Below are 24,941 nucleotides of genomic sequence, written 5' to 3'. Positions count from 1 at the left end.
GTTAGGCAGCTGCTTGTGTCGATTCTCTCGATGCTCCATTCAGATGATTAAAATCACCTACGTGCTTAACACGTCCTGGTTACTCAGCAGCTTATAAAATAGCACTTGATCCAGCACATTCTATTATTTTATTTTTTTTTACATTTTATTAATGAAGCCATGGAGGCGGTGGAATTGTAATGTGGGTGCGAGATGTGGTTCATGATTTCTCCCAGTTCATCCTTAAAAACAAACAAACAAACAAACAAACAAAATCATACAGGGACTGGGATTAAGGTTCCAAATTGAAGCAAGAGTTCATCCAGAAATAACATTTACACAATCTTCCCCTCGGCTCAAACGTAACAGATCAGTTAACATACAGGAGCTTCAAGGCTAATGTCGCTAATTAAGTACAGGAAGCTTATACGGCAGTTACGGTACATTAGCAGCATGGCTCCAATGCAAAACTGAAGAAGCAAAGGCTAAGACACCAACCATGTCTTTGGAAGTGAAAATTGCGTAAAAGTTATTTTCATTCAATGCTCAGTCGATGTACGTAAGAGCTATGGCTGGTTAGCAGGTGCACATACATATAAATAAAACACTCCAAAACGTCATGGTACCTTCACAGAAAGATGGAAGGCGGCCCCCGTCCGCTTGTTGCAACTAAACTAAAAGTAAGTGGGAAGATATTTATAGAAGCACATCAGAGGCCAATAAAGCTGACAGCTCAAAAACAAGATGTAAAGAACTATTAGGATGGACAGACGACCGCTTAGACGTCCACTCACGCTATCGTTCTTCCCTGTTATATAACAGCTAATGGTACAATAGAATGAATCATTTATTAAAAGCCTTTTAATGATACCAAAGCCCACGGGGTTCTGGAAAAATGAGAGCTCTTTAAAAGGTTTTATAGAACACCTTTCATAGTAGGGCTGCACAATTAATCGAATATCGATCCCGGTTATGATTTTGACTGCACACGATTACATGAACACGATCGACTGCGATATTGACATTTAAAGTTCGTCCTCTGCTCGTAGAAAACTCCGCCGCAGATCAAATCAAGCGCTTCCTACACTTACAGCCAATCACCATAGAGCGGCGCAGGGATGACGTCATTCTGTACGCCGAAACGCGGAAACGAGTTAGCATTTTAGCCCTTCCGGTTCCAATGGGATTTTTGAATGGGATTTTGGTTAAAAAAAAAAAAAAAAGTCTGCGGTGAACACAAGCTCAAAATATTTTCACGTTTTATTCTACGACATAAAATACGCCAGTAAAACCCCACGCCTGATTTTTTTTTAAAGCTTTTATGTGTATTGAAAAAGGCGGTTGCTAACGGTCACGTAATGACGGCTTAGGAAGGATGCACGGGCAGATAAAAAACTTTATTGAAGAGAGGCAGACAAATCCAAAACGTGAGACAATAGCGTGGTCACAAACAAGCAAAAGGTCCGGCGATCGGCAAACGGCCGTAAACAAGACTAAACAAGAATCCAACAACGAGGTCGAGAATAAGATCGAAACTATGAGACATGAAACTACGAGCAAACGCTCGGTACACGGAAAACTCACGCAATACTTCGCGTCGGACAAAGAGACACAAGGGGTTTAAATGACAAGCGTAATTAAGGGTGAACACAAAACAGCTGAGACTAATGATGACACATAAGGGAACAACCAGTGACAATACAGGGAAGCGGTGTGATGATAACCTCCGGGTTCCGTACAAAATGACGTCATCGCTGCGTCACCGCTCTATTGGGTGATTTTGTCTGCGTGTCTCCTCCTGTAAACACTGTTATTGCCTTTTCTGCATTCGCCTGAATTGTTTTCATTTGGTTGCATATTGTTATATTTGATTTCATATTGTCATTTGGTTGATGGCGTATTTAGTTTTACTTATCCTATATTTTGAGTACAATTTTATTTATAATTTGCTTCTACGAGATGATGCACTTTAAGGACCAGTCTAATCTGATGCAAAGATTTGCACATTAGCAGGAATGTAGCACAGCATGGAGATGAAAGCAGCGGTCTGTTTATTTAAATGTGAAAGTGCAATAAAAATACGCCGAGCCTAAAATCAATGAATAATCGTGATAATTCATCGTGATCTCAATATTGATCAAAAATTATCGTGATGATCATTTTGACCATAATCGTGCAGCCCTATTTCATAGACGAAATGTAGTATTCTTAGCCTTTTTACAGGTGTACAACCACACTTTCGGGTTCAAACGTTCTGAACCTGGACGTTCTTTACCCACATATCGCGGAGATGGCAACCACTTACGAAGGAGGTGCTGATCCGTCACCACACGACACCTCAACAGTTTCTTGTCCACAGTAGCATCTCGTAGACAACACTTCACAAAAACTGATTTAAAGAATTTGTGTAATTGTTGATTTGGTAAAGCTTTCTGTTTGGGGGCACAGTGGTTTAGTGGGTAGCACATTTGCCTCGCACCTCCAGGGGTTCGATTCCTGCCTCCGCCCGGTGGGCGCAGAGTTTGCATGTTCTCCCTGTGTTTCTAGGTTTCCTCAGGGTACTCTGGTTTCCTTCCCCAGTCCAAAGACATGTGTGGTAGGCATCTCTAAATTGTCCATAGTGTGTCTATGTGTGTGCGCAATTGTACCCTGAGAGTCTTCTGGGATAGGCTCCAGGCTCCGTGTGTAGTCCTGGAAATGGATGCTTGGATGGCTCATAGGTTTTCCACCATGAGAAAGTCTTCACTAGAGTGGAGTTTAAGGTTTATTACCCCGCATTTTCTTCCTAATTTGATCTTGGCCAATTCCTACCCATCAGCCAGTACTCCCCTATCTAGCACCATCTGGAGAGAGTGAAGGCTTCTTCCGCATCAGGTGAAACCAGCTATCCACATCTTTTCTAACTGGCGCTATCCGCCCTCTTACGCATACGTGAGCTCACAGACGCCTACGATTGGCAAGTGTCGCTGTGATTGACAGGTAAGACAGTATGTCATCCCTCCCCCCCAAGCCAATTCCCAGCTACGGATGTCTATTCAGGATTCAAACTCGCGATCTCCCAATGATAGCTCTTTAGCTCTGTTGCTCCACTCAGTGCGTAATAATTCTTAACTGTACATCACTGTAAGAGTCAAGTCCTTCTTTTCTGTTCTCTTCTTACCTAGTGATGTTTCTTATATTTAATAGCAACGCAGTTGAAAAATCCATTTCAATATAGCTTATTTCTACAAACGGAGCTGTCCTACGCTTGTGGAGAGAAGAGGCAGGGACGTGGGAGTGTAAATAAGATTTAGAGAAAATGGGACAGTGACTAGCATCTCCTTCTTTTTTTGTTTCAAGACTAGTCATCACGAACACTTATTTCTCACTCAGGTTGAAACGGTGTGAACATCGTCTCTGTGATATAAATCTATCGTCGTATAATATACGTATGTATCATTTTTTTTTTTCCCATTATGTTCTTCATTTAGAGGAACTGACCCAAGAACATGAAAAGCCATTCTGACCCGAACTAAATGTAGGGGTTGAAACTACACCTGGCTGAAGCTATTTCTTTGCTCTCCTACATGTATCTCATTCTGAACTGTTTAAACATCTCTAATTCTGCAGCATGACTCTCAAAACCCTGTCCAAAAACTGCTCGCCGGGATGTTGCCATGGCGACGAGCTCTCACCTTGAAGTTTCGCATGCTGCGGGGACTCGTGGGGGACGAGTTGGAGGACTTGGTGGATTTGGGGGTGGAAATCTGACTCAGACTGGGAACCACTCCGTTAACTAAAGAGAGAGAGAGAGAGAGAGAGAGATGCATTACAAATGGAGAGACAAAGTTACATTTGTATTATAATCTTTCAATGAAAATTATAATTGTAGAAATTGCTAATAATCACCACAATACGGATTACATTAAGCTAATTGATGGCTATTAGCTCATCCATCTTTTAGTGTCGTGTGTAAATGCTATCGTACAACTTCATAGCTCACAGAGAGCTCAAAAATGACCAAGTGATACCTAAATGGTGAAGGAACACCACCTCAATTTCTAGTAATGAACTATATCTTTCAGTAAGGCCCAATATTATCCCTACTCTGTTTAATTCTATTCCTGTATGCAGCCTTAATATTGGTAAGTATGGTCGGTTTTTAAGGCTTTTTAATCCCAACTCAGAGGACGAAGTACAATAAATGAATGAAGAGATGGCAGAAACGTCAATCATTTTTATGACATACCATAAAAAAGCATTTGCACATCTATATATCAGCCTCTAGTTAAAGGAGGAGCCACTTTCATGGCTAAATATGGAGCAAATATGGTTCATGTAGCATCAACATAATATTACGCTGACATTCATTTCTCACCTATAAAAGTCAAGAAGACTGGGAATGTTCCAAAAACAGCCAGGTTGATGTTTTTTGTTAGATTCTAATTTCTAAATATTGCCACCTTCTTTCCTTCCTACTCCTATACATATACATTATCCTTCTTCCCCTCCAATCTCCTTAATGTTTGCTCCTCTTTATAAAGAAGAGATCCTGCAGCATCCTCCTCCAGCAATGGTACCCCCTGTCTGCTGGATCCCATCCCTTCCGCACTGCTCCGGATCATCTCACAGGACCATCTTCCCTTCATCCCTTCCACCATTATGATCGGTTCAAGTACAAACTGCTCTGGAGACGGCAAAGGTTTATACTCATGCTGAAAATCCCCACACTAGATACCTTGGACATCAGCAACTACCAACTGGTACCAGTTCTACCGGTTTTTCTAAAACGCTCTATGCAATCACTGGCCTCCAGGGTCCTAAGCAGTCTGGCTTCAAAGTCTTCCACAAAGTCAGTCACAAGACTTTCCTGTCCATGCTCTGAAGCCTTGGAATTAGTGGCCCAACAAGATGGTAGTTTGCTTCTACCTGCAAGGACGGTCATATCAGGTAACGTGGATCCACATCTACTCCACTCTCTACTTGGCATCCCATAAGGATCAATCATCGGTCCTCTTTTATTCTTCCTCTATACTCGCTCTCTCAGTTAGGTCATATAGCGTTTCATATCACTCCTATACTAATGACACTCAACTCATCTTACTCATTTCTCCCTCTGGCACTAATGTTTCACTCATACAGTGAGGGAAAAAAGTATTTGATCCCCTGCTGATTTTGTACGTTTGCCCACTGACAAAGAAATGATCAGTCTATAATTTTAATGGTAGTTGTATTTGAACAGTGAGAGACAGAATAACAACAAAAAAATCCAGAAAAACGCATGTCAAAAATTTTATAAATTAATTTGCATTTTAATGAGGGAAAAAAGTATTTGACCCCCTCTCAATCAGAAAGATTTCTGGCTCCCAGGTGTCTTTTATACAGGTAACGAGCTGAGATTAGGAGCACACTCTTAAAGGGAGTGCTCCTAATATCAGTTTGTTACCTGTATAAAAGACACCTGTCCACAGAAGCAATCAATCAGTCATATTCCAAACTCTCCACCATGGCCAAGACCAAAGAGCTCTCCAAGGATGTCAGGGACAAGATTGTAGACCTACACAAGTCTGGAATGGGCTACAAGACCATTGCCAAGCAGCTTGGTGAGAAGGGGACAACAGTTGGTGCGATTATTCGCAAATGGAAGAAGCACAAAAGAACTGTCAATCTCCCTCGGCCTGGGGCTCCATGCAAGATCTCACCTCGTGGAGTTACATTGATCATGAGAACAGTGAGGAATCAGCCCAGAACTACACGGGAGGATCTTGTCAATGATCTCAAGGCAGCTGGGACCATAGTCACCAAGAAAACAATTGGTAACACACTACGCCGTGAAGGACTGAAATCCTGCAGCGCGCGCAAGGTCCGCTGCTCAAGAAAACACATATACATCCCTGTCTGAAGTTTGCCAATGAACATCTGAATGATTCTGAGGACAACTGGGTGAAAGCGTTGAGGTCAGATGAGACCAAAATGGAGCTCTTTGGCATCAACTCAACTCGCCGTGTTTGGAGGAGGAGGAATGCTGCCTATGACCCCTGGAACACCATCCCCACCGTCAAACATGGAGGTGGAAACATTATGCTTTGGGGTTTTTTTTCTGCTAAGGGGACAGGACAACTTCACCGCATCAAAAGGACGATGGACGGGGCCATGTACCGTCAAATCTTGGGTGAAAACCTCCTTCCCTCAGACAGGGCATTGAAAATGGGTCGTGGATGGATATTCCAGCATGACAATGACCCAAAACACACGGCCAAGGCAACAAAGGAGTGGCTCAAGAAGAAGCACATTAAGGTCCTGGAGTGACCTAGCCAGTCTCCAGACCTTAATCCCATAGAAAATCTGTGGAGAGAGCTGAAGGTTCGAGTTGCCAAACGTCAGCCTCGAAACCTTAATGATTTGGAGAAGATCTGCAAAGAGGAGTGGGACAAAATCCCTCCTGAGATGTGTGCAAACCTGGTGGACAACGACAAGAAACGTCTGACCTCTGTGATTGCCAACAAGGGTTTTTAAACCAAGTATTAAGTCATGTTTTGCAGAGGGGTCAAATACTTATTTCCCTCATTAAAATGCAAATCAATTTATAACATTTTTGATGTGCGTTTTTCTGGATTTTTTTGTTGTTATTCTGTCTCTCACTGTTCAAATAAATCTACCATTAAAGTTATAGACTGATCATTTCTTTGTCAGTGGGTAAACATACAAAATCAGCAGGGGATCAAATACTTTTTTCCCTCACTGTATCTCAGTATATCTGACAGACATGTCATCACAGATGGGAGATCATCACCTGAAACTAAATCAGAGCACAACTGAGTGGCTGTGGCTGTATATCCCTGGAAATGCATGCCTAACTCAAGGTAATGTGTTTACTTAGGATCATGCCACATGACAATGCTTGGAACCTTGGCATAGTTCCGGGTAACCAACTACACTTCTTTCCTCATATTGCTAACCTGACTCATTTATGCAAGTTTCACCTTTACAACAGGGGGCTCGGGACATTCTTCACAGCCAGATTAAATGGCAAAAAGGGGACTCGGGCACAAGGCGGGGACACCCTAGACCAGGGGTGTCCAATGTTATCCGCAAAGAGCCGATGTGTGTGGGTGCAGGTTTTCATTCCAACCAAACAGGAGCCACACCTGATTCCACCTGTTTCATCAGTTGATCTTGGCTTTCAATAGACTCAGGTGTGGCCTCTGCTTGGTTGGAATGAAAACCTGCACCCACACCATCCCTTTCCGGATAAGATTGGACACCCCTGCCCTAGACGGTGTGCCAACCCATCGCAGGGCAAAATAACACACACTCACACACTACAGACATAATTTAGAGATGCCAATCATCCTACAACGCATGTCTTTGGACTGGATGAGGAAACTGGAGTACCCGGAGGAAACCCCTGAAGCATAGGGAGAGCATGCAAATTCTATGCACACAGGGTGAAGGTGGGAATCAAGCCCCCAACCCTGGTGGTGTGAGGCAGACATGCTAACCACTAAGCCACCATGCCCTGAATAATATAACAAATAAAACAGAAATAAACCTCTCTGTGTTTACTACACATTGGTTTATTGGTCAGTCGTGATTTGAATCTGTCTCAGCAGGCATCTGTTACTAAAAAATGAGACTAATTATTTGAGGCTAGTGGTTAAAGTGTGTTTCGTCCGTATTCATGCACTAGCACTCATTCAGGCTGACTGGGTGCTACAGAGGGTTCGTTAAGTGCATTAATGCTGCATTAGCCAGCCTTATATTAGAAAAAGCGTGGCAGAGTGTGGGCAGAGAGCCGGTTTTAAAATAGCTCCACTCAGGAAGGAGGAAAGAACCACGCTGGAATGCTCTTAGCCTGATTAAATGCTATACTCAGAGGCCAGAGTTTATGTACAGCTCTCTTTAGAGGTGGCATCAAGGTCACATCATGGTCAAACTGCTTGCTTGCGTAACTGCCTAAATGCCAGGATGGTCACTGTGGATGTTTCTTAGAGCTCATGTGTTCCAGTATGAGTTTTAATGCTTCCCTTAAGATTTTTGGATAAAGCACGAAGTTGCACGCTGACTTTCTATCAAACTTACAAAACTAATCACTGTGACATACAGATGAAGTAGTTGCTAGCTAACTTTCTAACTAGCCAAATATCTAATTAATTACATTACATTACAGTACATTACATCACTGGCTAGCTTCCTATCAAATCAAGTCAAACTAATTTAGTAAAATTACTAACATAGTAAAACTAAGTTACATCATCTGCCATATACAAATGAAGAGTTGTGAGCTAGCATCCTAACTAGCCTAGAAAGCTAAAAATGTTGCATCGTTCATGAAATACGGTTGAAGTGGTTGCTAACTAGCTTCCTAACTAGCCAAATAAAGTTAATGAATCTACATCAGTGGTCAAATATAGATAAAGTGCTTGCTAGCTAGCTTTCAAACAAGCCAAATAAAATTAATGAAGATACATCACTGGTCAAATATAAATGGCATTCAACTACCCAAACAGCAGAAAAAGAATGGACACTAGCCGGCTTCCTATCTAGGCAATCAAATTGAATGATGTTACAACACCTGCCATATAAAGATGGGGAATTGCTAGCTGTCTCTCTAACTAGCATACAAAACTAAAAGTTGCATCTCCCCTGATATACAGATGAAGTATGTGCTAGCTGACCTGATAAACTGAATGATTTTACATCACTAGCTAGCTTCCAATCTAGCCAACTAAAGGTAATGAAGTTACATCATCTGCCATATCTACACATGGGAAGTTGCAACTATCTTTCCAACTAGCTGAGTATAAAGTATTATTATTATTATTATTATTATTATTATTATTATTATTACTATTATTAAGTAACATCACCTATAACTTAAAAATGGAGTAGTTGCTAGCTAGCTTTCTAGCTAGCCGAATAAAATGAATAAAGCTGCTCCGACTGTCATTATACTGTAATCGAGGAGCTGAATAGAGGTCGTGCTAAAGGACAACCTTAACCACTGAGCTACCACAACATGCAACACCTACCTGGGGATTTGACTGGAGACTGACTGCTGGCGGACAAGTACGGAGAATTTTTCCTCACTGCAGATTGGGAGAGACAGATCGAGATGGGGGAAAAAAGAGAGCGGCTGAAAAAAATCATTTCCAAAACATGTATGAAAATCTTAAAGCCCTGTCCACATGAGCACTTTAATAAGAGCCTCGTTCGGTTGGGTCATAGAAAAACATGCTAACATTGTATAATTCACAGCTAGAGTTGTCTCGAACGTAGAAGTTGCATAGATCATTGTTGGAAATGCTTGATAATGTCCTTCCTTTAGTGCCGTTTCATTCTCGCCGTCTGTTTGATCTTTCGTTAATTGGAAATATTAATGTACTACGCCTTTAAAACTCGTTTGATGTACATAAGTGTGCGTTAAGCATCGTTACATGCTGAATTCTCAAATCTGATTGGTCAGAAGGTTTTCAAGGATATCGACATTTCGACATAAACAGCGCATTCAACCGAGGGAAAGAGAGAGAGAGAGAGAGAGAGAGAGAGAGGGAACGACTGTTTATAGAGTAGCTGCTGTAATCTAACAGGAACCAGCTTGCTTCACAGATGTTCCACAACATGTAACTCTAAACAGATAAAAGTGCGACGTGTCATTCAAAATAACGTTGCAGTTGTATAAGAGGAATAAAACGTTTCAGGAACGATATAGAGTATGAACGGACATACTGTAACTGAGGTAGGATTTCAGAAAGATGAAATATTAAGTGATGTAAATAAACACTACCTTCTCCTTCTGGAATCTCTTCAAGACACATCTGAGCATCTGTGCTGCTTACATAATACCCAGTGTCACATTCACCTTGCTGTGTGTGTGTGTGTGTGTGTGTGTGTGTGTGTTACTGCTGACCTGATCCAGGAGATTTGCTGTGCCGTGCCGGACTCTTACTGCCACTGGACCTCACTGGAGTAGTGGAGCGAGAAGTACAGGAAGATTTCAGCACACGGCACTCTGTAACGCACAATTAACGTGGCATTTGAGATCATCTGAAAAATCATTCGCGAGAAAAGTTAGCATGAAGAATCAAGAATTAAGGGCCATTTTCACGTCTGAGCTTTCAGTGAGACATTTGTCTGCTGGAGATAAGAGAAGCAGTGTTGTGGGGTAAAATAAACTGCGGTTAGTGAATAGATAAAGCAAGATGCTGCCTGTGCTAAATTTTGCCTTATTACTTGTGAACCTGTCTACAAACATTCATTGAACAGCATTAATACTAGAGCTGCAACAACTAATCGATAAAATCGATGATAATCGATTATGAAAATCGTTGTCAATCGATTAGTCGGTCTGCGCGCGGGACGGGAAGGATTTACTCATTACGTTACTTCTGTTCTGGAAACACGCTTCGGAGAGTAAATACTAAAGTTGTGTCCCAAATGAAGTATTATACACTTACACTATGCACTATGTACTACCGTCTAGTGTGTGGATTTTAGAAATGAAACACTAGCGTTTTTTTTTGTTGTTTTTTTTTTTTACTAACCGGAAGTATAAGCCGCTTCCTACATGACGTCATACGCACGTAATGCGACGGCACTAGCTTTAGCCGAATACCCAGAATCACTGTACATGATTTTCTTTTCTCTCGATGACCATCAGACTGAGGCGAAATCGTCACGTGACTGAGGAAGAAAATGTGCGACCTCTTAGGCAGTGGAACATTTGATATTAAACACCGCGGAGATGATTTATAAACTTTTATAAAGTGGAGTTTGTGTAGCACCAGCACGACATTGATGCTGTCACGAGTTGCTTAAAAGGTTTCGTTTAAGTTAAGTTTATTGACATTATATGCTGTATCAGTGTAATTTTTGTTGTTTGTTATAACGGAAGTGATGTGTTAGTAACGAGGACGCGTTGCTCCTCACGCGCGGTGTAGACGCGCTGATACAGAGAGGGAGCACGAGTGAGATCTGTAATGTCTAATTAAAATATTATGATCAAAAGTAAACACAAGTAAAATAATATGTCTAAAGGCAATGAGTAACAGGAACCACGAGGTGCAGTGAAAGTGAGTTTTTATTATTAACTGAGTGCTTTTTGTGCATCCATAAAAAAATTATGCATAAATACTATTATATTATATATTTTATATATATAATGTATGTGTGTGTATATGTATATATATATATATATATATATATATATATATATATATATATATATAGTGGCACTGAATTAAACTGCAGTCCTAAATGAATAATATATATTCTGGTGTGTGTATTCGGTTCTTTTCAGTCTTATATAATTAGACAAACAGTTGTGTAAAGTTTTAGTCTGAAGTTTATATTTGTAACACTCAGTTTGTGGATGCAATTTTAAATAAACGAAAAGAAAAAAAAAAGGTACTGAAAGTTTGCCCCGCCCCCATCCGATTAATCGGAAAAAAAATAATCAGCCAACTAATCGATTATGAAAATAATCGTTAGTTGCAGCCCTAATTAATACATTCATTTTCACAATGCATTGCATGTAAGCTCAGGCATGAACATGTGCGCACACACACACACACACACACACACACACACACAAACAAACAGATACATACACAGTCAGGATTCCCTGAACATAAATGGATATCGTAATGATAGGAAGCAACATGGCTGAAAACAACATGGAACAGTAATGTGTGTGTGTGTGTGTGTGTGTGTGTGTGAGAGAGAGATGAAGAATTCTTGTCGATCCTTAACCTGCCGCTGCAGAGCCAACAAAATCTCTTAAACTGAGAGAAGGAGGCTAATCTGAGTCACTTCATCACTGCAGAAATTAATCCAGCCTGGCTAATCTCACCCTGTATGAAACCCTTCCATATATAACGTCTGTTAGATCTGCTGAACTCTGCACCGAGACTTTCTCGTGTTCAGGACTTTCTGCTCTCAATCGAGGGAGCATTATAATCTGCAGTAACAGTGGAAACACAGCCTGATTGTAAGTAGGTCAGTGCTCTGAGTCTGGGTGATTCTGTGCCCACTGTAGCCTCAGAGTCCTGTTCCTGGCTGACAGGACTTGGACCCTGATGCACTCTTCTGCTGCTGTAGCCCATCCACCTCACGGTTCGACGTCTTGTGTGATGCTTTTCCGTTCACTCTTGTAAAGATTGCTTATTTATTTGAGTTACCGTGGCCTTCCGGTCAGCTTGAACAAGTCTGGCCGTTCTCTTCTGACGCTTTCTCATCAATAAGCCTCAGAACCGGATGTTTTTTGTTTGTCGCGCCATTCTGTGTCAACTCATTGTGTCCAATCCCAGGATATCAGCAGTTTCTAAAATACTCAAACCAGCCTGTCTGCACCAGCAGCCACACTACGATCACAGTCACTGAGATCAGCTCTTGACCTGTATCTGTATGATTGTATAAACTGGGCAGCTGCCACATGATTGGCTGATTGGATAGTTTAATAAAATAAGGCCGTTACGTATGTCCATCCATCCATCTTCTACCGCTTACTCCTTTTCAGGGTCACGGGGAACCTGGAGCCTATCCCAGGGAGCATCGGGCACAAGGTGGGGTACACCCTGGACAGGGTGCCAATCCATCACAGGGCACAATCACATACACACCCACACACCCATTCATACACTACGGACACTTTGGACACGCCAATCAGCCTACCATGCATGTCTTTGGACTGGGGGAGGAAACCGGAGTACCCGGAGGAAACAGAAGAAACACTCCGCACACACAGGGCCCTGGCGGGACTCGGACCCTGGAGGTATGAGGCGAACGTGCTAACCACTAAGCCACCGTGCGCCCTCATTATGTATGTATTATTTTAATGCTCGATATAAACATAATTAGACTCGAACTACATTAATAGTAATAATACATGAAGTGGTGTAAAGTCAACCACTAAAGTAATTTATATACCTAATGTATTTTATGTCAATTATGTAATTGTGCAAGCAAAAAAAAAAAATAATTTTAGTGTTTTTCATACCTGTAATCTTACATAAAGAACTGACACTGTGTGATATTTGTCACAATCATTAACTGTGCAGAAGTTACCATAATTACCTGACAAATCTTTACTAGAGAACATAAGAGACTAGATCTAAACCGGGTCCTAATGATGTAGTGTCAGTGACAGAAGCTACTGTCTGAAGAAAACACGCCATTTTTTTTTTAATTTTATTTTTGGAAAAGTCCTACTTTATCTAAGTGGAGCAGCAAGGATAAGTAGGGCAAAGTCATCGAACGGCTGAACTACATACTCTATTGGGTGTGTGTGTGTGTGTTGCACATGTTCAGGGCTACACTGGCTTAAAGCATCTTATCCAAACAGGACGTAGAGTACAAGAGCATCCTGATGACTAGATACTGAAGTTTGGGACACTGAAAGGGAAATACGATCCCACATGAATGTGTGTCCTGTCTGCTGTAGTCCACGGACCAAGACGCGCTAAAGGTCAAGGTCAAATCTACTTTCACCACCAAGGTCATTTCCTGTAGCGGGATGCCGGTGCGGTGTTTGCAAGAGCGTCCAAAAAGTCCACAATAAATCCTTTTTTTTATTTCGTCAGTTATCGAGGACAACTTTTTTACTTAGGTGATATGTTTTAATCCATGGAATGTATAGGATATTTTTTTTTATTGTATTGCCTTCAAACATGAAAAGATTTTTCACACCTAAACCTTTCATTTGTAGAATGAAGAATGTAGAATTTGTTTAATTTGGAGAATCTATGACATTTGAAATTGACTCTATACATTTTGTGTTATTGTCCTTCCAGGTTTCCCTCACTCATATTACTGAGAAATTATGGGATGTTGTTTGAGAAATATAATTTGACACTAATGGATTGTTTTGTTTGTACGGTTCATGCTGAATGTAAACAGTTGAAACAGTAGAATGAGTGCATTTCCGATGCAGAACACTTCTTAGTGCACAGATCGATGATGACTAACATCTGGATTGTTTAACCCGACACTCACACTGGAGGAATTCTCAACAGCTGCCAGTAACATGTGGATGTCATTACGCTCTCACTGACACGCTGCGAATGTTGCGAATGCCAGGTGACGATGGCATGTGCATGGTCGCAGTGACGTGTCGTCTGTGACGTGGATGTGGGCGAGTGTGAGGGAAAGACGTGAGGAAAGACGTGACAAACACGACAGGAAGCGAGAGGAGGTTAATGTTTAGCCAAGCCTACCATTCAGAAAGGCTGCACAAGCCTTACCACTGTGATCCAACAAAAAATCATCCTGAGCATAGCGGTACTTCTCCGGACCACACGCGATGAACACGTCGTGATCGCCAAAAAAGTCCTGCAGACACGTGACCTTGGGAGAGAGAGAGCGAGAGGGATGAACAGACAAAATGGCAAAAAGAAAGAGAGAAAGAAACAGAATAAAGTACAGACAAAGATCAGACAGAAAGAACAAACGGAAAGAAAGAAAGAAAGAAAGAAAGATTAGATAGAAAGAACAGAAGAAAGAAAGAAAGAAAGAAAGAAAAAGAATTAACAAAGGATCAGGTAAAAGAAAGATCAGACAGAATGATCAGACAAAAAGATAGAAAGAAAGAAACAGAATAAAGTACAGACAAAGATCAGACAGAAAGAACAGAAGAAAGAAAGAAACAGAATAAAGTACAGACAAAGATCAGACAGAAAGAACAGAAGAAAGAAAGAAACGGAATAAAGTACAGATAAAGATCAGACAGAAAGAACAGATGAAAGAAAGAAAGAAACAAACAAACAAAGAAACAAAGTACAAACAAAGATCAGACAGAAAGAACGGAAGAAAGAAAGAAAGAAAGAAAGAAAGAAAGAAACAGAATAAAGTACAGACAAAGATAAGACAGAAAGAACAAATGGAAAGAAGGAAAGATCAGACAGAATGATCAGACAAAAAGAAAGAAAGAATTAATTAATTTAATTTAAAGGTGTCATTTGTACATTTAAAAAAATGTCTAAATGTATTAAAAGAAAATAATTTAAAAAATAGAATTGTGTAACACATATTTATACCAAACATGTCACATATAGTTAGCAGCATGACCTAAAGTTATCACACAAGATTTGAGTCCATTCACAACTTGTAAGGGCTGCTGAAAACAGGAAGTGAGGTAAGATCTCAGCAACGGCTTGAAGTTTTGCCTTCAAATTTAGTGTATCTCCTCGGGTACAAGTGCTGATGCTCCTAATGGCTTCTGGTCTTTCTCTGTTGCTAAGGGGTGGGGCTGGAAAGTGCTTGGCCCCCTTAATCACTGCTTGTTGTCACAGTTGTTACTGGCCAGACATATTCAGTGATTTATTTGACTTAGCTATAATAACCTAGTAGTTATTTTTATAACATCTAAATCATATTCATGGTGAACATCGCTTTCCTAAATAATTGTGTCCAAACACTGAGTCGGGTTAAAACAAACAAACCAAAAACAGGTAGGAAGGCCATAGGTAGGTTTCAATATCACATACTGAGATTGATGCTAACTAGCTAGGTAAAACAGCATGCTAGGTACTTAGCTAGCTCGCAGGTAGGGTGTTGGGGTGTTTATGCTAAGCTAAACTAAACAAAACAGAATTAAGACAAAAAGTGCATTGTGGGAAATGCGTAGCCAAAACTCAAACGCTCTCAGATGTTGGAGCTGTGTGTGTGTGTGTGTGTGTGTGTGTGTGTATAGCTCAGTGTGTTTCAGTGTTTCAAAACCCCTGCATTGCATTGATGTATAGAATTTCATATGATCCTACTCTCTTTCAGAGGAGGATTAGTGAAAATACAGAATAAAGATCTCTCTCTCTCTCTCGCTCTCTCTCTCTCACACACCCACACACACACACACACACACACACACACACACACACACACACACAGACTGAAAGTTGAGAGAATGATCAAAGCGCTAAATACTCTGAAGGCATTTTTGCTCTAACACAGATTCATCAGCTTTCTCTAAGAAGACATTTATTTAACATTCATTTTTGGAAGGAGTTGTGAATTTTCCACCACGGGAAAGCCTTCAGGACGTTGCACTTTTACCGATTTCCCTGTAACAGGATAAGCTCTCATTTATTCTTCAAGAAAGAGAGAGAGAAAAAAAAGAGAGGCTGATGAGGGAAATGCTATAACCTAAAAGATACTGTACATCATTTACTCATTTTTTTTTAACTATACACAATGACTTTCACTGTTGTTGGTGTTTTAAGATGATAAACTGAGACTTAAGTCGAAAAAAGTCGAAATTGGCAGCATGTGATCAGGACAGCATATGGGAGTGACAGACTGAAGGCACACTGAGAGGCTAGAAAGCACTGCTGAGAGCTTTAAGCTGTCATCACAGAGCTTTCACGCCAAAGCTGACTCTAGAGGTACTGGACGTCTAGCAGGGGTGTGTCTACGAAGCATTCTCCATCTGTAGACCACCAGACTATCCAAAAAAAAATTTTTTAAAAATAATAATAATAATTAGTTTTTCATTTAAATAATAAATGATCAAATGAAACAGCTCTCACGTCCGACCGCTCGCATACAAATCTTTATAATCTTCAATCGTGTCTAATTTATTTTGGAATGAATTTCTTAGTACTTTGACGACACGCTATTTTATTTTCACTTCGTTAAAAGTTTCCTACTGTTACCGGGCAGAACCGAAACTTGAACCCTGTTCTGGCTGATTTCCTCTCGTCTGGGCCCAGGAAGAAGTCACGGCGGCACCATCGTTCAGTGAAAGCTTCTTGGTTTAATGATACAGAAAGCATAGTATATATACAGTACACAGGAATATTGATAAAGAATGATAAATGTCAATTGGAACAGGTCACAGATAAAATCAGAACATCTATTACGTAGGTTCGAGTGATTATAAGAACTAAAGATGTCTAGTCTACCAGATAATAATAATGGGGGGGCAGTGGTTAAGGCTCTGGGTTACTGATCGGAAGGTCGGGGGTTCAAACCCCAGCACTGCCAGGCTCTGGGTTACTGATCGGAACGTCAGCACTGCCAGGCTCTGGGTTACTGATCGGAACGTCGGGGGTTCAAGCTCCAGCACTGCCAGGCTCTGGGTTACTGATCGGAAGGTCGGGGGTTCAAACCCCAGCACTGCCAGGCTCTGGGTTACTGATCGGAAGGTCAGGGGTTCAAGCCCCAGCACTGCCAGGCTCTGGGTTACTGATCGGAAGGTCGGGGGTTCAAACCCCAGCACTGCCAGGCTCTGGGTTACTGATCGGAAGGTCAGGGGTTCAAGCCCCAGAACTGCCAGGCTCTGGGTTACTGATCGGAAGGTCGGGGGTTCAAACCCCAGCACTGCCAGGCTCTGGGTTACTGATCGGAAGGTCAGGGGTTCAAGCCCCAGCACTGCCAGGCTCTGGGTTACTGATCGGAATGTCGGGGGTTCAAGCCCCAGCAGTGCCAGGCTCTGGGTTACTGATCGGAAGGTCGGGGGTTCAAGCCCCAGCTCTGCCAAGCTGCCACTATCGGGCCCTTGAGCAAGGCCCTTAACCGTATCTGCTCCAGGGGTGCTGTATCACGTCTGACCCTGCCCTCTGACCCCAACCTCCTAACATGCTGGGATATGCGAAGAAGAAAAGAATTTCCCTGTGCTGTAATTTATATGTGACCAATAAAGACTCATCATCATAATGAGAGAAGAAGAAGAACTGAGAGAGAGAGTGAGTGAGGGCGAAAGGCGGGGTGAATGCTCAAAACAAGACGAACACAAAACAATTTGGTTCCGGTACATCGTGACACAAACTAGAGACCTTCAGAATCGAGACACAGAGATTATGCCTGAAACTTATCACCTACATTACCCACAATGCTGTTCTGCCTGCTGATAGTGGTGCAGTGGGATTTAGCCTTTGCTTCATCTCTACCTAAAGAGAGCGATGCAACGGCACTTTAGTATTTTATTCTGTCCGGCCGTCTCTCCGCAGATCAGCTTCCAAAGTTTTCATTTTCATCCTCATCACATCTCGTAGATCACTAACTACCCAAGCCGAGTCTCTGGGACTTTGAGCGTTATTGGACTTTGAGTCCAGCATTTGAACCCACCACTAATTCCACTAATCATTAGCTGGATTTCTTATTAATATGACACTACTTTTTTTTTTTTTAATCCCTTATGTATGAGAAGTTGAAGTTTTTTCACTTATTACACACCATTGTAACTGTTCTAGCAATGACAGCGTCAGCCTGTGGCATCAGAGCAACATATAACCGCTAACGTCTTCACACCAACCAACAGATTAGCACCAGAATCACTAAACACATCGCAAATCATTCAATATAAACGTATCTAATGTGTATCAGGACGGAGTTTTTCTTTAAACACATAACGTCATGTCTTTAACAAATTCCCTAAATAAGCCATCCTGTCCACATGCACTTTTTATGTTGCTGTGACATTTTGTGTTGTTGTGGTCCTGCCATTCGCTTATTTGTGTTGTGAATGCACGAATGATTCATGCATGGTTTACCCGTGTCCCTATCGGACCTTCTTACACTGATTGAGCAGCTCGTTCCATCTGTGAATCCCTGAGCGGAAAACGATGTCCGCTGGGCCTCAGGATAAAATCCCGGCACATCCGTGTATACGGCGACATCGTTATGAGGACACGGTGTGTGTGTGTGTGTGTGTGTGTGTGTGTGTGAGCTGTACAAAAGCCGATAGAGTCAATCCATTCTGCCTAAATGGCTGATTAACCTTGTCAGCATATTCACACACACACACACACACACACACACACACACACACACACACACCCATACACACTTTGGGTTCAGCTTGGAACCTCTGCAGCAATATGTTAACAATCAGTACTGTCCAGTCACTCTTTTGTCCTCTGCTGTTATATAGGAAAAAATATAGAAGAGGAAAAACAAATCCGAATCAAAATCATTCATGCAGTTATCCAATCAGCCAATCATGTGGCAGCAGCCCAACGCGTAAAATCACACAGATAACGGTCAAGAGCTCCAGTTATTATTCACATCCTACATCAGAATGGGGGAAAAAACAAGATCTCGGTGCCTTGGACTATGGCATGTTTGGTGGTCCCAGACTGGCTGAGTTTGAGTATTTCAGAAACTGCTGATCTCCTGGGATTTCCCCACACAACAGTCTCTAGAGTTTACGCAGAACGTTCCCAGGAGCTTCCTTGGACGGAAAAAGCTTGCGGTCTGAGAAGAATGGCCAGACTGCTTTGGCCACAATAACTCAAATAATCACTCTTTACAAACGTAGTGAGAACTGCATCTCAAAACGCACAACATGTTGAACCTCATGTTGAGGTGGATTGGCTACAACGGCAGAAGATCACATCGGGTACCAAGAACAGGAATCTGAGGCTACAGTGTTACAGGCAATTAATCAACACAGTCTGACCAATAAGATTTGAAAAAAAAAAGTAAGACATGGTCGTGTTATTCCACAGCATCCCGTCGCACATTACACCTCTTAATGATCGTGTTTGAATTTAGGAGTACGTAAGGGTCTAATTAGGGTTTATCTCATGCGCCTCTGTCCTCTAAACTGGATAAAGTACAGGGCTGGTGTCTCAGTGAGCTGACAGTGCGACGGCTCTAATAAGAGGTTGCGACAGCCCCGTCTCATCCTGCTGACGATAATGAGGGGTAAGAGGGCTGTCACACTCCCACCGTGCTACAGAAGAAGAGGAAGAAATGGACGAGGTCATGCTGGGACGCTTGCCTTTTTTAACGAAGCCAAATCAGCTCCGTATCTGAATTTCACAGAGGGAGGCATGAGCTGAGCTTTGTGATTCACACTGACTGCTTCCTCTCAACGGTTAAAAGTCAATTAGGGTTCTGTAGAATTCCTTTGTGGTTTGAATCACCATGAGGATAATGCTTTAATTCCAAAATGCACTGGTTTGAACAGCAAGTAAATGGTCCGTATGCTTGTTCTTCTACAGAATGCACTCTTGTGGAGAGTCGATTACTTACGAAGCATCTCAGAGTCACTGACTCAACGAAAATCCTGACGCTTGAAGAAAAACAGCACTGAGATCGAACAGAGCCCATCAGTTGCTAGTTCAAGCGTGTGCCATTAGCGATAATGTGCTGTTAGCAAGCGCCTCTGCTTTTCTGAGCCTAACGAGCTCACATCTATCAAACTGAAGCGACTTGAAATCAGGTATTAAGGAGCGAATCGAACTGCCAACCCTATGATTAGTGGACAACCCGCTCTACCATCTGAACCACAGCCGCCCCATTAAGCAGCCAACTAACACCAGTCCTGAAGGACCATGACAATGCAGCATATAAGAGCTTTCAGACCTACTTTATTTAGTCTGGAATTATCAAACATTTTCTTTAGCTTAGAGAAAGGCTTTGTTTGTCATGAATGTGGGCTGAGACTACAATGTGCAGGTGAATGAGGCAGAACCCAACAAAGAAGCATTGTCAAAATGGCAGGGGCCACAACATGGGTACCAGTAACAAAGTGGAATAATTCAGAACAGGTGAGAATCCATTCATCCATCTTCTGTACTGCTTATCCTACACAAGGGAGCCTGGAGCCTATCCAGAGGGACGTCTGGATAGGCTCCAGGATGGGGTATCAGGCCATCTCAGGCCACAATTGCACACATACTGTGGACAATTGGGAAAGACCTACAACATATGTCTTTGGACTGGGGGAGGAAATCCCCAAAGCAGGGGGAGAACATGCAAGCTACTCACACACAGGGCGGGACTTGAAATCCTAACCCTCAGCCACTGTGCCCTCCAGGTGAGAATCGAAACCAGGAAACATTACTAGGCAAACACAGCCTTACAGAAACATGGCTCAGACTCAAACATGGTCTCAGGATACTTAATAACGAGGTAGCATCTGCAAGGGTTGTGCAAATCACAAGCTTACAAGCTTGTATACTCTCTGCAGTTTCATATTAGCCATCATGTACGAGTGCTCCGGTACCACAGGTGGCACTATTAAAATTTCAAGACAAAACATAAGCATATGGCAACCATCATAAACTAGCAGTCAATGTAGCTACTAAAATATTAGAGTGATGAGTAGATCATGTCGTATGAGTACGAATTCTGGCATCTGGGTTTTGTATACTGTACAGGACCAATGAGAAGGCAACGAAAATGAGTCAAGGACCAAAGTTTTGGTATTTTTTATGTTCACAGAATGGAAGATGTAATGAATAATGTCAAGCTTAAAAGTTATTTTGAGGCTCAGAAGTAAGGGAAGGCCAAAGTTCTAGATTGATACTCATCCTGAATACTGAAAACTAAGTACTAGGGGACTGTTAGTTTAAGGAAATTGGTCTTCATACCCCTGGGGTACTGCTTGAAGGTTTATTTACTACAGTTGCTACTATGGTCTTAGGACTGCAATTACCACATGCAGTTTTGCACTCGGGTCTCCTTTGTGGACTAGTTCGACAAAGACTTCATATAAAAAAAAACATAATGAACTTTCTTTTACTTTCACACTGTTCGTCGTTACCTAGATGAGGACAGGTTCCCTTCTGAGTCTGGTTCCTCTCAAGGTTTCTTCCTCATATCATCTTAGGGAGTTTTTCCTCACCACCGTCGCCACCGGCTCGCTCAATAGGGATAAATTCACACACTTAAAATCTGTATCCTGTGTTTATATGTTTCTGTAAAGCTGCTTTGAGACAGCGTCCATTGATAAAAGCGCTATACAAATAAAATAAATATAATTGAATTGATCCATCCATCCATCCATCCATCTTCTACCGCTTACTCCTTTTCAGGGTCACAGGGAAACCTGGAGTCTATCCCAGGGAGCATGGGGCACAAGGCGGGGTACACCCTGGACAGGGTGTCAGTCCATTGCAGGACACACTCTCATACACATTCACACACCCATTCATACACTACGGACACTTTGGACATGCCAATCAGCCTACCATGCATGTCTTTGGACTGGGGGAGGAAACCGGAGTACCCGGAGGAAACCCCCGCAGCACGGGGAGAACATGCAAACTCCGCACACACAGGGCCACGGTGGGAATCCCCCAACCCTGGAGGTGTGAGGCGAATGTTCTAACCACTAAGCCACCATGCACCCACGAATTGAATTTATGTATTTATTTATTTTGCCAAAGGCAACAAAATTCTATTTGTTAGTTGAATAGGACGTAAGTTAGGCCAAAACAAATCAGTATAAAAAGTAGCATTGAGATTAAGAAGCTTGGTGGTGTGGAGATACACACTGACCAGTCAATCCATCAACCTGTTCTATTCTTGTACTGTTTATTGTGTTCTGTACATTGGTTGAAACTGCCAAAGAATTACATTAAGCTAAACTAATTAGAAGGCTGCACAAAACATTCTCTGGACAGACCTAGAATCCTCAAACTCTGCCCACAACTCCTGCCAGACTGAGCAACCCCAAACATGGTGGGTGTGTTCAATAAAGAAAGGCAAGCAAGACAGTATTTCAGCAAAGCCAACTCAGCTTGGACCAAAGCCTACATCTTGCTAATGTTCAGTCCCTCGAAAACAAAATGGAGTCATTTTGACTTGGGCTTTCCCTTCATTGTGAAATGGTGAACTGCTCTTGTCTGGTTTTCACAGATTCCTCATGTCACTATCACATCCTAGACATCACCATAGAACTAGATAGATAAACATGGTTTCGAGCCAGCAACACTCACCCCAGCCTTCTGCCAACTGGCAAATGTTACAGGACCAATCCTGGTTCTCTGGTTTCCTCCCACCTCTCAAAACCATGCCAGTAGGTGAATTCGCCAAGATAAATTGCCTCTAGATTTGAATGCGTGTGTACATGGTGTTCTGCAATGGATCCCGAGTGTATTCCTTAGGGTGTATCACGCCCAGCGTTCCTGGGATAGATCCAAAACCTACCTAATAATGTTTGGGCCACTTTTTTGACATAAGAGTAAATAAGATGAAATACAAGTGGTTCTAAGCAAAGATTTCACCACCACCACCACCACCACATGCACCTCATCTGGTATTTACACTTCCATCTAGGTGGTCGTCAGGAGGATCCAGCATGAATGGAAGACACCATTAGGGACACCATTGCCATCATTATTGTTCATATTGACCATACTTATATGAGAAGGGTTAAACACCCGGGTAAACTCACAAACTGACGAATTATCAGATTAATTTAAATCTCCTGGAGGAGAAAGCTGTAAAAAAAAAAAAAGAAAAAAAGAAAAAGAAATGAACTTTTATTATAATATGCAAAAGGTATTTAAAAAAGTCTCTTTCTCGAGGCTGTTGAGGTTTGATGTTTCATTTTGCAGCCTGTGACTCATCATTTGCTGGCGTGATTCTGCATCCTGGGAGGTTTATCTTCACACCTCTCTTCTTTTGTTTCTCCACTTTCCTTCACAAGAGCTAGAGCGTAAAAAGAGCCACTGCGACACACAGCTTTCTAATAGCGGGTCGAGCGTGGGGTTTTCCAGAGAGAAATAATCGTTAATTTCCGACATTTGCATGCTTTACTGAACTCTGCGAGGTCGTGGAAAAGCCGATAGGAGCAGAAGTGGAAGCAGAGGAGACGGATGGAGAGCAGCACATCAGCTTTGATTTCACAGAGTGCTGAGTCATGCTGTCAGACCGCACTAGCATCATCAGCCTGTCCAAAAATAATGGCACCTTCCAGTGGCTGCACCGAGCATGGTGCTTAAGTGACAGACTTAACTGCAACAATGATTATTAACGCACTGTGTGTTTTTTTTTTTTTTTTTTTGCATACAGGAATGAAAAATTATCTGGCACTGATATATTTATTACATGCCATGCTAATTTGTTTTAAGTGGCTTAGTGGTTAGCACGTTCGCCTCACACCTCCGGGGTTCGAGTCCCGCCGGGGCCATGTGTGTGCGGAGTTTGCATGTTCTCCCCGTGCTGCGGGGGTTTCCTCCGGGTACTCCAGTTTCCTTCCCCAGTCCAAAGACATGCATGGTAGGCTGACTGGCGTGTATAAAGTGTCCGTAGTGTATGAATGTGTATGTGATTGTGCCCTGCGACGGACTGGCACCCTGTCCAGGATGTACCCCACCTTGTGCCCGATGCTCCCTGGGATAGGCTCCAGGTTCCCCCTGAAAAGGAGTAAGCGGTAGAAGATGGATGGATGGATTTTGGAGGGAATCACATTTGCTTGTTGTATATTTCTTTAGTTTTGTACTGGAGCTACCAAGTGAGGTTTTTTCATAAATATATATTTTCTTCATATGGCATTAAGCTTCTGTTATGGATATGCCGGGACTAGCACTGGAATATGATACCCATCAGCCACTGCACTGCACATGATCATGTCACGTGACTGCACAGATCAAGTCACATTCTGCACAGTACTGTTTATCTTGCGTTTTATATTCCTATGTCATGTCATGCATTCTTGTCTTTTGTTATTGTTTCACGGTTATGTTCCTTAGTCCTTGTATTTCTGCCATGTCCATAGTTCTTGTTCTGTGTTTTGTTTGTTTCATTAAACTTTAAATCTTGTATCCGACTCACCTACCGTTACATGACAGCATCATTATCTCATTCAATCATTCGTTCATCTTTAGTAAACGCTTTATCCTTTATCCAGGGTCATGGTGGATCCAGAGCCTATCCTGGTGTCAGGGATTGGTAGAGGAGGTGGATGCAAGTGCAGGTACTATATTGGAGAAGATAAATCCCAAACAAACAGAACAATAAAAACAAGAACCAGAACAAACACAAGAAAAGCTTGACAGTAAGATGCTGAAAAACTAAAACTTGAATAGTGGTACTAACAAAGTAAAATTATACACAGGTGGGAGTGAATAGTGAGGCATGTGACATGCTGGGGCTGATGGGTAGTGTAGTTCTGCACCCATGACACCCGGGAACACTGGTCATGAGGTAGGAATAGACCCTGGATATCATGTAATCACACTTTTGGTAAAACAACACCATCCATTTTCCATACCGCATATTTTCCTACACAGGGTCGTGGGGAGACTGGAGCCTGG

The 24,941-nt window shown here is 42.1% G+C and overlaps 1 protein-coding gene across 10 annotated transcripts in view; it reads right to left on the bottom strand.

Moving 5' to 3' along the window:
- dclk2a (doublecortin-like kinase 2a) overlaps nt 1-24,941 on the bottom strand; it is a 77,077-nt gene that overhangs the window by 25,712 nt on the left and 26,424 nt on the right. For 4 of the 10 annotated variants that reach the window (XR_008385628.1, XM_053622096.1, XM_053622105.1 and 1 more), the window contains exons 3-7: nt 14,172-14,301; nt 9,869-9,970; nt 8,991-9,047; nt 3,654-3,754; nt 606-653 (exon numbers count right to left, since the gene is read on the bottom strand). Coding sequence is in view for 9 of the 10 variants with exons in the window: in XM_053622096.1 (XP_053478071.1) it covers nt 606-653; nt 3,654-3,754; nt 8,991-9,047; nt 9,869-9,970; nt 14,172-14,301 (438 nt within the window). In the remaining variant the exon portion in view is untranslated. The remainder of the gene's footprint in view (nt 1-605; nt 654-3,653; nt 3,755-8,990; nt 9,048-9,868; nt 9,971-14,171; nt 14,302-24,941) is intronic. The other 6 variants (XM_053622097.1, XM_053622098.1, XM_053622099.1 and 3 more) reach the window with 6 other exon arrangements.

Source organism: Ictalurus furcatus, chromosome 3 (assembly GCF_023375685.1).
Source record: "Ictalurus furcatus strain D&B chromosome 3, Billie_1.0, whole genome shotgun sequence".
Taxonomy (NCBI): Eukaryota; Metazoa; Chordata; class Actinopteri; order Siluriformes; family Ictaluridae; genus Ictalurus; species Ictalurus furcatus.
This window is presented reverse-complemented; position numbering and strand designations above follow the sequence as displayed.